This window comes from Esox lucius, chromosome 19, assembly GCF_011004845.1.
Source record: "Esox lucius isolate fEsoLuc1 chromosome 19, fEsoLuc1.pri, whole genome shotgun sequence".
Taxonomy (NCBI): domain Eukaryota; kingdom Metazoa; phylum Chordata; class Actinopteri; order Esociformes; family Esocidae; genus Esox; species Esox lucius.
Window position 1 is genome coordinate 43152264 of NC_047587.1, and position 13493 is coordinate 43165756.

Here is a 13493-nt window from a genome sequence, read left to right on the forward strand (position 1 = left end):
TGTTAAAAAACGTTGATGTTTAACACTAGAACTGCCTAATGCCGAGTTTGTAATTACAATAAAACTGCCATTTTGAAAGCTACTCCCTCCTCTTTCCACAACCTTTCTTAAATAGGTGTATATTACATTGTTCCATTGTCAGAATTTGAAACTCACAAATTGGATGAATTTACAAAAGAAAAACAAACGATTTCCTTGACCATTCAATAAATGAATTATCACTGAAACGTAATACAGTTGACTGTTAGCCCGGGCTAAAGCCAGACGTACTGACTTTGACTCAGATTGGCAGTAATTTAGGTGTTTAAGAAATCAATGCATGGAAATAGTCAGGAAGACAAAATCTGATTACATTTTTAAAGTTTTATATCACGCAGCTGTGCAGATAATCCAGCTAATTTCTGGAAGATTATTAAATCGATGAAGGGCTGTAACTCTTTGTCTCTTCCCCATGAAATGAATTATCCTTCTGCTATCATTCTGGATAAAATTTATATTATTAATGCATTTAATCAACATTTTATTTCTGCAGGCTATACTTTTGATGAAGTTTCACAACCAAACTTACCTCAGTGTAGTTTGGATACTTTTGGAGGACATTTTCTAAAAGATAATGTTCTTCAGGCATGCTCTTTCAGACAATTCTCTGTTGGGGAGGTCCTTGATGCCTTTCTTCCATTGAATTCAGGGAAATCTATAGAGGCTGATAACTTGGAGCCTTGTCTGTTAAAATGTGCAGTGTCCCACATAGCTGGTGCAGTAACATTTTGAAATTGACATTATCGTTAGGAATAAGTCGTAAAGTATGGAAATCTGCATGTGTTGCCTCTATATAAGGGTTGCGATTACAGTGATCTTGACACCTACAGACCAATTTCTAGGCTTCCCTGTTTAGGTAAGATTCTGGAGAGGTTGGTACATATGCAGCTCCTTTCGTACATAACTGAGAAATCTATCTTGAATGTACACAGATCAGCCATAACATTATGACCTGTGACAGGTGAAGTGAATAACACTAAAAAATCTCGTTATCATGGCACCTGTCAGTGTGTGGGATATATTAGGCAGCAAGTGAACATTTTGACCTCAAAGTTATTTATTAGAAGCAGGAAAAATGGGAAAATGTTGTCCCCCCATAACAAAAGCAGGTACGTTGACACCCACCCAATGAGGACAACACTTTGAAAAGAATATCCCCTCAATATCAAACTCAATCGCCCCTGGCCTCATGTCATCAAAACTATTCACTTTCAAACTTGTAATTGAATGGCTATCTGAGATTAGATATTGATTGTATGAATTGACTTAACATATAAACAATATATTACACATCCACATCATAATGGGAGAGTTAACATTTTTTTTTGTTGTTTGCATGTCTTGGACTGCATTTTTTACTCTCACTTTTTGCTGGGTCCCACAGGTCTGCTGATGTTTGCCATCACCCATATTCTCTACTCCTCTGCTTTTGGTATGAAGCCCTTGAACCATCATGCTGGCCTGGTGATTGGTGCCGTGTCGGCTGTGAGCTACGCCCTGCTCTACCCCTACCTCTCAGGCCCCTTCACCTACCTGGTGGGGGTCTACATCGCCCTGATCGGGTTCATGGGCTGGCGGGCCGTGGCAGGCCTCCAGCTGACCAATGACCTGTGGACCTGGACCAAGATGTCGGCGTGCCTTGGCGCTGTGCTCTTCATTGTCTCTGACCTCACCATTGCTGTCAACAAGTTTTGCTTCCCAGTGCCATACTCGCGCGCCATCATCATGGCCACCTACTATGCCGCACAGATGCTCATCGCTCTCTCCGCCGTTGAGTGCCAGGATGCAGAGACGGCGAGGAAGAGGGCGTGAAGAGGAGTGAAAGAGGTCCTGTCGCGTGGTCGAGAGGATGTGAGCGAGGCAGCCGATGCTTCACAGACATATTCCAGTGATCGTTATCCTCCCCAACCTTACGCTTTGGTTGTAGTGTGGCAGGAGCACACCCTTGTTCCCATGGAAACTAGTATTTTACCACCAGCTTGCCCCCGTGCTAGTGTGACAGTCACACACCTTAGTTACCATGGTGACAAAGGCACTACTTTTCACCCTCAACCATCGCCCTATAGATCTTATAGAAAAGTTCCTCCCATCTTACTGCCTTGGTTTTGAGTCCAAATGATGATAGGTTTGTTATTTCTTTTGGAAGTGAGGGGTCACTAAAGAGCTTTTATCGCAACAAGGTTGATTTGAGGACCTGTGTGTGTGCGTGTGTGCGCGTGTGTGTGTGCGTGCGTGCGTGCGCACCTTTGTGTAAGAGGTTCATAAATTCCTGCTTCACAGATGAGACTGTGAATAATCATTACCTTCTAAAATAGTCCTTCACTCTGCCCTCCACTATGGCAATTTCAAAACACTTTTCCCTGGCATATTGCCACTGTTTGAACACCACTGTTGTATTTTTCACGAAAAAGGGAGTTGTTGTCTTGCGCATCTGGAGCTTTTTTTTTTGTAAACTATATAATAGAGCTGATAGATATGACTGTGATATCAACTTCTCACTCAAATCCCTACCTTCAGAGGGTGGCACAGGCTACTTTTTCTATGGAGCTGCCCCCCTCAGAGTTTTGCAGTGTTAAAAGAAATGTGTTGTGCAGGCTACTTATTTATGAGGTGACCTTTTTTCTGAAGTGGAAATGGTGTACAAGTTAGTTATCTTTTAAAGTTCATTAAACCGGGAACTGGATGAATATTGTATATATTATGTATGGAAAGATGTCTGGACACATCTTTGCAGCGTGTGCATAACCCTCGTTTCAAGTTTGCTGTCTCTTGGCACATGCCAGTGTAAATCAAAGTTTTATGTAAAGCATTATGTAAAGAGTGCTCACTACTCTCTCATTTTTGCTCTCAGTTGTCAAAGGCTCGTCTCTCCATGTGCGCTTGAGACTGCCAAAACCTCTGCACATCCCACTTAAGCAGGATGCATGGTCATTATCTGTCCACTGAGACTACAACAATATCAGTTAAAGTCTGCCGTGTGATGAGAAGAGAGAGGACAGATGGAGATAAATAAAGAGGGAGTGTTTATATGAAAGACAGGGAGAGCAAGAGAGAAAGAGAACAGGGTATGGAATAAAGAATGGCTATAACAATATCCTCTGAAAAGAGTGTAGTAAAAACAGCTTTTGCCATTGCATGAAAATACTTGCATGAAAGAGTCTTGACTTTGCTCCTGCTGTAGTATTTTATACCAGCTGTGGAAAGCACCAATAACATTGGTTACTTGAGTGCACAGTGTGTGGTCTAAAGGGAATGTTGTTTTTGGATGTTTCATCCTACTGTTTTCCCAGTTTTTTACCATCATTTTGTAGGTGAGTGTGTGTTTCCTGAGGCGTCTTGCAGTGTTCCTCTTACACACACACACACACACACACACATTATATGTAGGTCAAACTTCACAACCACATTCTGTTGCTCCAGCTCCTGCTGGTTTGATTATTAGAACTGATGATGCCCTTATTGCTGGAGAATTTTCAACTGTTTTCCTATGGTCTTAGAAAGTGTCACTAAAGAGACATTTTAGCTGTCTTCAGCTTTTGGGCCGTCAGAGAATAACTCAGTGCTCAACGACTCCCTGGTCCATTAGGTCTAAAAACAGCCTCCAACAAAGGGTGTGAAAACTGGCCAATGCTTTCATTTCATTAACACCACAGTTCTGTAGATATTCCGCTATGGCAATTATTGACTGTTTTTTTCTTTTTCCATCTTTAGAGTTGTCTTATGCTGAGTCAGTGTTGTCTGTTTTAATTCTGTTGACTGAAAGGATTTGAGTTTGAGCCAAAAATAGTCTCACCCTTTCACTTTCTTTAAATAAGATTTTCTATAAAAATACATTCAAATTAGACCAAGGTATTTGGTCTCCACAATTCTTTATTTTGCTGTTAATATAAAAAAAAACATGTTTTTATTCAGAACTTATTTTAAAATACATGAGTGGGATTTTCAATATGATTGACTCCCCAGACTCAGTATTTTGGTAGCACAGCATTTGGCCACAATAACTGCAATCAAGCGCTTCCTATAGTCGTTCTGACATTGGGTTTGACATTGCACTCCAAAATGCCTTGGTATTCTCCTGATTTCATTAACACATTCTAGGCACCCAGTGCTTGAGGCAGTAAAGCAATGGCAAAACTTCACTGAATCTCCTCCATGTTTGGCTGTGGAGAAGTCATTTTCTTTCAAGGCGTTATTTTTCTTTCTCTAAAAATAGAGGTAGTATACTTACCAAAAGCTTCAAATGTATTCAAATTTTTGCCCAGGACATTCTCCCAAAAGAATTGGGTTATTTTTAGGTGTGTTTGGCAAATTGCAGTCAAGCTTTCTTATGTTTCATCAGTAGGTCACTTACCACACAAACCCCCCCTCTTAATTTGTTGGCCACAGATAGTGTGAGTTGGAACTGTTGCACCTTGTGTCTGCATGTCAGCTTGAATCTGTGTGGCAGTTGATCAAGGTCCTTTCTCAGCCATTACTAAAATAATTTCCTGCACAATAAGTTATTCGAACAAGTGTTCACATTCCATCATCTTTTGCGGTCACATCCAGGGAGGTTGACTACAGTGGCATGGGCTTTAAACTTCTTGATAACATTACAGATGTTAGAAATAGGAACATCAAGGTCTCTGGAGATGAGCTTGGCCTTGAAATTGCCCATGCTTGGCTGCAAAGCATGGACAAGGATACAGAGGGAAAATGCCAGGTTCTATATAATGGTGCCAGTAGTCTGCTGCTGCAGTTTTCCATTTAAAATATTAATGTATTCTGTTGGTATTGCTTACATCTATCTGGCTATTACTCCTGTAATCAGTGGTAAATGGTGAAAGAAGCTTGAATTCATAGCACAAAGCTTTCATAAGCAAGGAATGTCTGGGAGTAGTCTAACTGAGGGTGTAAATTGCTTAGACCGAATGGTGAGGGAACCTAAAGTAGCTGTTTTGGGCAGAAATAGTCAACTCTTGTCCTTTGGTAATTAGGAATGTTCTGCAAGGTGATGTCACCAGGCAAGCCAAAACTCCAGCTATGACCTATGCACATTTCAGGAAATATTGCCGATCCCCATTTTTCTCACATTTACAGTGTTAGGTTAGTCAGCTGCAATACAATATGACACACAACACAGGAAAACATTTTTACTGCACTGGGACACAAAATAAAAGGGAGAAATATTGTTTGTTTTAATATTACTGCAGATAGCACAGGGAATAAACAAATAATCCAAATATATTGTATATTGTTTTTCACGATGTTTGTTTCTGCTCATGACACTGATTAAATGTGGATCTGTTCATGAATATATTTTTCTCCAGGCATTCCCACTGCTTTATTAGGAGATATAGAAGAGAGAGCACTGGAGGTAGCAGCATTGAACGCTGGACCACTCTTGGCCACTCAATGTTGAAAACTGATTGGATTTGAAGAAGGAAAGAAAGTGTCATGTAATGTTTTTGCCCAGTGTCGTGTGTGATCTTTTTAGCTGCAGATAGGATCATTGAGAGATCAAGATTCTTGGTTAACTGTAAGGGGGGAAACAGCCCAAGATGGAACAAGAGCTGTTAAATGATTTGCTGGCTAGTGAACACATAGCAGGCAGGCATGTCAGTTCTGCAGGCAGATCATGGTGTTAGCACATACAGAGGCATGAATGGTGATTAAAAACAATGTAAACATCCAACTCATCAGGATTGACTCACATTTTCCGCTATTTCATTGAAATTTGATTTTTGAATCGACAGTTTGTTTTTCAGATGCTTTTATTTCATCTCAACACTGAATGGGATTAAGAAATTAGTCAACAAGACCTGTTTTGGTTCAATGGATTAGCAACCTTTAATTGGACTTCATATTAAGCTTTTACAAAGTAGTGGTTTGTTCGATCAGAACCCTTTAGATTTTGGGAGAATTTCTTTAACTGGAGTGACAAATGTATGGTATCTTAGTCAGGTGTACTATTTACATGCCTGAATCTCAGACTAGATTTGCATCCCAAATCACACTCCTATTTACATTTTTTAAGTGAACTATAGATTTCCATTAAATTCCAAAAATATCACTTTTCAGAAATGGGCACCAATTGAGAAAAGTATTACATTTGATGCCAATTTGAAGGTGCTCACATTTTTGTTTTGGTTGCTATGTAAATGGATAACCTGACTGTAGCTCATATCGCTTATGTTTTACACACTAGTAACCAAAACGATGTGAAACTACAACATGGAGTTGTAAAACTGAGTTGAACCTCAGATCCAGATTTCTGATGCTCCAAGTAGGTGAAGATGTGAAACATGACACTGGGAGAAAAATGGCCCCTCCCAGCCAAGCACAGATGGCAAGCTGTATGGAGAATCATTTTACCTGTCCTATCAACAACGCCTTTGTTCTCTCTCCCTCCGATGTGAGGTGAGTCATCTGTGTGTGTGTGCACGCGCGTCTGCGCGCGTGTGAATGTGTCTGTCTTTCATGAGTATGTCTTCTGACTGGAGATAGAATACACATTGGCCTCAATTTAGTATTGTGTGTTTGACTTCTAATGTTTGCTCGTCTCTTAATGACTACCTGAAATCATTCAGCTGTTTGCACATTTCTTGTTGCATACGTGGAGATTCACTGACTTTACACCCTGACACAATGTGACCCTTATGAGGGATCCACACCCAGCCCTGTTCAGAACAGGAACTCTGGTCGTGTTCGGTAAGGCAAACAAAAAACATGTTTTTATTTTATCTTGGATAACTCCAGAATGACACTCCCTGTTCAGTACATTTTCTAATTTTTGGTACCTAATGAGTAAGACACTGGTCATCCGTTTTCTGTTCCTTCTTCAAGGCCAGTAATACATCACTCTGGCATTAAGCTGGTTGATGACAGGCTTTATGTTTCTTCAAATATAAACATGTATAGTAATATAGCTGAGGACAATTGTCATGATTAAACAATGCATATGTAGTTTATACTGTTCTATAGTATATTGCCTTTTAATTTACCTTAAGGCTAGACCTTTTCATCACAATGTCTCGTTCAATCCACTGTATATCCATTGTATCCAAAACAAAGGATTGTTAATTCCTGAAAGAATATGCTTTTTTTCTTTCTGACATGAGTACGATCATGAAAGTCATATTTGAAAAGGACTGTTTTTGCTGTTGATGGTTTAAAGATGCATTGTGGAGGTTTTGTCTAAATCTGCCAGTAGTTGTGAAAGTGGTGCTCACGATACACATCATTCAATTGGGTACTATCATCATTTTGTATGATAGGTTATGACCAGCAAAAAATCTATATTTTTATAATTATATATTTTTTGCAATTTGTATTTGTTACGAATTCAGTTCGTAACATACCACAAACATTTAGTGCATTTAGGATTGCACAGTGCATCTTCAAGCTAATATGAGTGGAATCTCCAATAGTTTTTTACACTCACAGAAAGAAAGGTTAATTGAATATCTTTGATGTGCTGCTTCTGAAGGTGTAATAGTAGAGTCCATCCTAAAAAGTATTATCCCTCTTTTATCAAGATACAGTATACATGAAAGGAATGACAAAATGTTGACTTTTAATCAGATATTTGTTAATATTTCCAGAATATACTTAGTTCTTTTTCAGGTAGAGCAAACATTCTAAAGCTGGTATTAAGTTGTGGATGAATACAGAGTTTGTTTGTTGTCTTTTCACCTTTGATGAAGGGTGCTTTAGATTTAACTTGTCCTTGACCTTCATTTTGTGTATTAAGAAGACTTAATTATGTTGATATATAGGGATAAAGGACCATATTGTTCCTTCTTGTAGTCAAATGCTCTGAATGTGAAATAAATGCAAATACAATGCAACCAAGCATTCTCTTGTCCTTTTCTTTGTGGTTATTTTATAATAAATCATTATAATAAATAAATATTTGGATTTACATTTCGTTCTTTTTTTTACCTACTGTAAGGTGCTCAATTGGCTGCTCCGTAGACTGGGGTATTCCACATTAACTCCACTGCCTTCAAAATAATGATGGTGACCGCATGTGTTTTCAATACCAGAATAATGTTTTTAGAAGACAAACTTATCATTGTGTTGTATCAACTGAGATGGGGGGAAAACATATACAACCCTGTTTCCAAACAACTTGGGACACTGCGTAAAATGTAAATCAAAACAGAATGCAATAATGTGCAAATCATTAAAACCCTATATTCAATAAAAAATAGTTCAAAAACAACATATCAAATGTTGAAACTGAGACATTTTATTGTATCTTGGAAAAATGTATGCCCAATTTGATGCCAGCAACACGTTTAAAAAAAGTTGGGACAGTGGCAACAAAAACTGCAAAAGTTGTGTAATGCTAAAAATCTAAACCTGGTGGAATAACACAACTAATTAGCTCAATTGGCAACTGGTCAGTAACATGACTGGGTAAAGATCATTCCAGAGATGATGGGTCTGTCAGAAGTGAGGATGAGGTGGGGTTCACCACACTGAGAAAGTCTGTGCGGGCAAATAATGCAACAATTTAAGAATAACGGTTCTCAATTTAAAGGCTTGTGGATCTCATCATCTACGATACATAAGATCATTTAAAGATTCAGAGAATCTGGAGAAATCTCTGTATGCAAGCGACAAGGCCGAAAAATATATTGGATGGCCGTGATTGTCGGGCACTCATACGGCACTAGATTAAAAACAGACACAATTCTGCAGTGGAAATCACTGCATCTGTAACACAGTATTTCGCTGCATCCACAAATGCAAGTTTTAACTCAACCATGCAAAGAAGAAACCACATAAACAAGATCCAGAACCACTGACAGCTTCTCTGGGCCTAAGCTCATTTAAGATGGACTGAGGCAAAGTGGAAAACTGTCCTGTGGCCTCTGGACAAAACAGGAGGGACCATCCGGCTTGTTATCAGCGCACAATTCAAAAACCAGCATTTGTGATGGTATGGGGGTGCATTAGTGCACATGGCATAGGTGAATTTCACATCCGTGAAGGCACCATTAATGCTGAACAATATATACAGGTTTTAGATCAACATATGCTGCTATCAAGACAAAGTATTATTTTTTTTTGTAAGATGCTGCTATCAAGCAATTGGTCTCCTCAGTTCCTAAACGCTTACAGAGTATTGTTTAAAGAGGTGATGCAACACAGTGGTAAACATTCCCCTGTCCCAACTTTTTGACAGGTGTTTCTGGGAAAAAATTGATATGTTGTCTTTCTACTAAGTTCAATTAAATATAAGGATAAATGATTTGCACATCTTTGAATTCGGTTTAATTTACATTTTATGCAGCATACCAACTATTTTGGAAACACAGTTGACAATATGGATCAAGGGCCCTCATTCATGAAATCTTCTCAGAAAATAACTCAGATTCGAACATTGGGAGAGACTTGTGATGCACTAAACTGTCGCACCTGGTTGAAATGAGCGTAGATGTCATCACAGATTGCTAAATCAGATAAAGCTGTGGACGCGAGAACACCCTTCACCTGTCCTTATTTACATATGACAGATTTCAACATAATTTATAGCCTGAAACGGCTAATTAAACATTTGTCATTCTCCATGACAAAATCAATGCAGTTACGGAACACTTCTGCGTCTCAGCCCAAAGCTGAAGCCTTTAAAAGAGCAAGGTCTGCCATCATTAGGGTAACTGCTCGAACCAGAACCACTGGTTAATTTTCCTCTCACTTTACACAATTTAAGACCTGTCAGCTAATCAAACTGAAATTATAACAACCATTTATGATCTCCTAGTATATGTCGATACGGCCTGAGTTACTTAGGAAAAGCAAGGCTAAGCAAGTTTATTTGTCTAGTGCATTACACACACAAATTTCAAACCTTACAAACGTATGAACAACAGAAATAAGAGATAAAATGCAGAATAAAGTGAAATAATAATACAATAATAGCCTATGGTAGTGCTACAATATTTAATATTGTGGTACGTTTGTGTTATATTCCTCATCATCTTATTTTCCATCCATCCATCCATCTTCTTCCGCTTATCCGGGGCCGGGTCGCGGGGGCAGCAGTCTAAGCAGAGATGCCCAGACTTCCCTCTCCCTAGACACTTCCTCCAGCTTTTCCGGGGGGACACCGAGGCGTTCCCAGGCCAGCCGGGAGACATAGTCCCTCCAGCGTGTCCTAGGTCTTCCCCGGGGTCTCCTCCCGGTGGGACGGGACCGGAACGCCTTCCCAGGAAGGCGTTCCGGAGGCATCCGAAAAAGATGCCCAAGCCACCTCAACTGACCCCTCTCGATGTGGAGGAGCAGCGGCTCTGAGCTCCTCCCGGGTGACCGAGCTTCTCACCCTCTATCTAAGGGATCGCCTGGCCACCCTGTGGAGAAAGCTCATTTTATGTGCCGTGTCTCCCAGTACCATCTCAAGAGCATGGAGAAGATACTAGGAGATGAGCTTTTACACAAGGAGAGCTGGACAGGGCTGTAGAAAGGCATCAACCCAGCAGCAGGACCGGTATCTGATCCTTTGTGCGAGGAGGAACAGGAGGAACACTGCCAAAGCCCTAAAAAATGTCCTCCAGTAGGCTACTGGTGTGCATGTTTCTGACCAAACTGTCAGAAACAGACTCCATGAGGGTGGCATGAGGGCTCGATGTACTCTAGTGGGACCTGTGTTCACTGCCCAGCACCATGCAGTTCAATTGGCATTCACCAGAGAACACCAGAATTGGCAGGTCCTCCAATGGCACCCCATTCTCTTCACAGATGAGAGCAGGTTCACGCTGAGCACATGTGACAGACGTGAGAGAGTCTAGAGACACCGGGGTGAACGTTATGCTGTCTGCAACATCATCCAGCATGACCGGTTTGGCAGTGGGTCAGTGATGGTCTGGGGAGGTATATCCTTGGAGGTTCGGACAGACCTCCACGTGCTACTCAATAGTACCCTGACTGCTGTTAGGTACAGGGATGAAATCCTCAGTCCCATTGTCCTTATGCTGGTGCAGTGGGCACTGGGTTCCTCCTGGTGCAGGACAATGCCTGCCCTCCTGTGGCCAGAGTGTGTAGGCAATTCCTGGATGACAAAGGCATTGCTGCCATTGACTGGTTTGATACTGTCCACCCTTGCTGTCTTGCCAGGTGGGCTCTCATCGCCACTGGGATGCCCTCCCTCCAATGCCTTTTGGGGGAAGAATCACTGGCTTGTGGTTGTCTCTCTGTTGCACACTTGTGCAATTGGGCTGTACTCTGCTGGCAATACTCGGCCCTCATTCAGGGTGGTTGCGGTTGGTGGGTGTCCCTTTGGTTGATGCTTGGCAATGTGGGTGGATTGATTTCCTGCCTGTTGGGCCCTGTCTGCGGCCTCCCCCGGGTAGGGCCACAGTGTCGCTGGAACCCCCCGTCTCAGTTCCAAGGTCTTACGCTGCTATACTATTGTGCTGGGGGATTGGGTCAGTTCTCCTTCCCCACTAAGTTCTCCTTCTCCACTATAAATCGTTGTTGATATGAGGAATGCATTTTCTGAATTTTCCCAGTCTCCTTCTGTTTTAAACTTTAGGAGGATATGAGGTCCTGGTCCACACCTGCAGAGTACCTGGTTTGGGGGGCCCGTTGCTGTCCCTGTCCTTGTCCATCTGGTCATACTTCTGACCTAGTCTAAATTTAAATAGACTGTATTTAGCCCACATGCATTTATTAATTATTCCACTTGGACTCTTAATAGCTCACCCGGCACAGCCAGAAGAGGACTGGTCACCCCTCTGAGCCTGGGTCCTCTCTAGGTTTCTTCCAGAATTCCGGCCTTCTTAGGGAGTTTTTCCTAGCCACTGAAATTCAACAATACTGTTGTTTGCTCCTTGGGGTTTAAGGCCGGGTGTTTCTGTAAAAGCACTTTGTGACAACTGCTGTTGTAAAAAGGGCTTCATAAATACATTTGATTGATTGATTGATTGACTGGCACTCACGTTCCCCAGACCTGAACCCAATTGAGATCATCTGGGACGTTATGTGTCAGTGCATCCAATATCACCAAGTAGCACCACAGACTGTCCAGGAGCTCACTGATGCCCTGATCCAGGTCTGGAAGGATATCCCCCAGGACACCATCCACTGTCTCATCAAGAGCATGCCCATATGTTGTCGGGACCACCAGCACCCGATGGTGGTTTGAGTATTCTCCCCAAACCACCACCAGGAAGTCGCCTCCCCATCAAAGGGGTTTGTCTTTGGAGTTTGATATCTCTCTCACCTCCTCCCCTCACCCTTCTGGTCTAGTTAATAAACAACCTCCAGGGCCCTGTAAACCTTTTGTGTCTGTTGCCTGTCTCTCCTCTATCCATCTATTTATATACACATACATATACAGCTCTGGAGGAAATTAAGAGATCATCAAAAATGTTCTTGAATCAGCATCTCATGTATGGCAGCCATTCCATTCCAGTGTCTGTTCCATTCCAACACAGGCACACCTCATTTTACTTAATGAGGTACTGATTAGGTGATTATCTGAACCAAATCTAATTTAATGAGGAAATGTATAAAAACCACTGCTGTGGTCATCACTAGCCTCTTGCAATATGACCAGCTGGATGGTAAAAACAGCGCAAGTAGTACCTCAAAAGTAATTAGACTATATATTTTTTTTACTATTCAGCATTTCAGTTAGGAAAAGAAGGTTTCAATTCTGGCTTTACTGGCAGAGTGATACAGTGAGCATCAGGTTGCTTCCATCCTGAAAATTTAAGAACATGGTCAAACAACAAACATTGGGGACAACAAAGCTACAGACTGGCAGAGGGCGAAAATGACTGTCCACTGACCGAGATGACCGTCAACTCATTCAAATGACACTCAACAACTGTAGGATGACATCAAGTGACCTACAAAAAGAATGGCAAACAGCAGCTGGGGTGAAGTGCATAGTGAGGACGGTTCGAAACAGGCTTCTAGGGGCAGGACTGAAGTTGTGCAAAGCTAGAAAAAAGCCCTTCATCAATGAGAAACAAAGAAGAGTCAGGTTGAAGTGTCTCATACCCACTGTGAAATTTGGTGGAGGATCAGTGATGATCTAGGGATGCTTCAGCAACACTGGAATCGGGCAGATTTGTCTTTGTGAAGGATGCATGAGTCAAGCCAAGTACAAGGTTATCCTGGAAGAACACCTGCTTCCTTCTGTTCTGACAATGTTCTCCAAGTGTGAGAATTGTTTGTTCCAGCAGGACAATGCTCCATGCCACACAGCCTGGTCAATCAATGTGTGGATGGAGGACCACCAGATCAAGACCCTGTTATGGCCAGCCCAATCTCCAGACCTGAACCCCATTGAAAACCTCTGGAATTTGATCAAGAGGAAGATGGATGGTCACAAGCCATCAAAAAATCCAACCCACTTCAATTTTTGTGCTAGGAGTGGCACAAAGTCATCTAACTGCAAAGTGACGGACTGGTGGAGAGCATGCCAAGACGCACGAAAGCTGTGATTAAAAATCAGG

General features: G+C 41.5%; 1 protein-coding gene across 2 annotated transcripts in view; it reads left to right on the forward strand.

Annotated features, from left to right (window-relative positions):
• Positions 1–7873, forward strand: part of tmem86a (transmembrane protein 86A) — a 29358-nt gene extending 21485 nt beyond the window's left edge. For both annotated transcript variants that reach the window (XM_010884339.4, XM_010884342.5), the window contains exon 3: positions 1424–7873. In XM_010884339.4, coding sequence (XP_010882641.1) covers positions 1424–1851 — 428 coding nt within the window. In that variant the 3' untranslated portion in view covers positions 1852–7873. The remainder of the gene's footprint in view (positions 1–1423) is intronic.
• The last annotated feature ends 5620 nt before the right edge of the window (positions 7874–13493 follow it).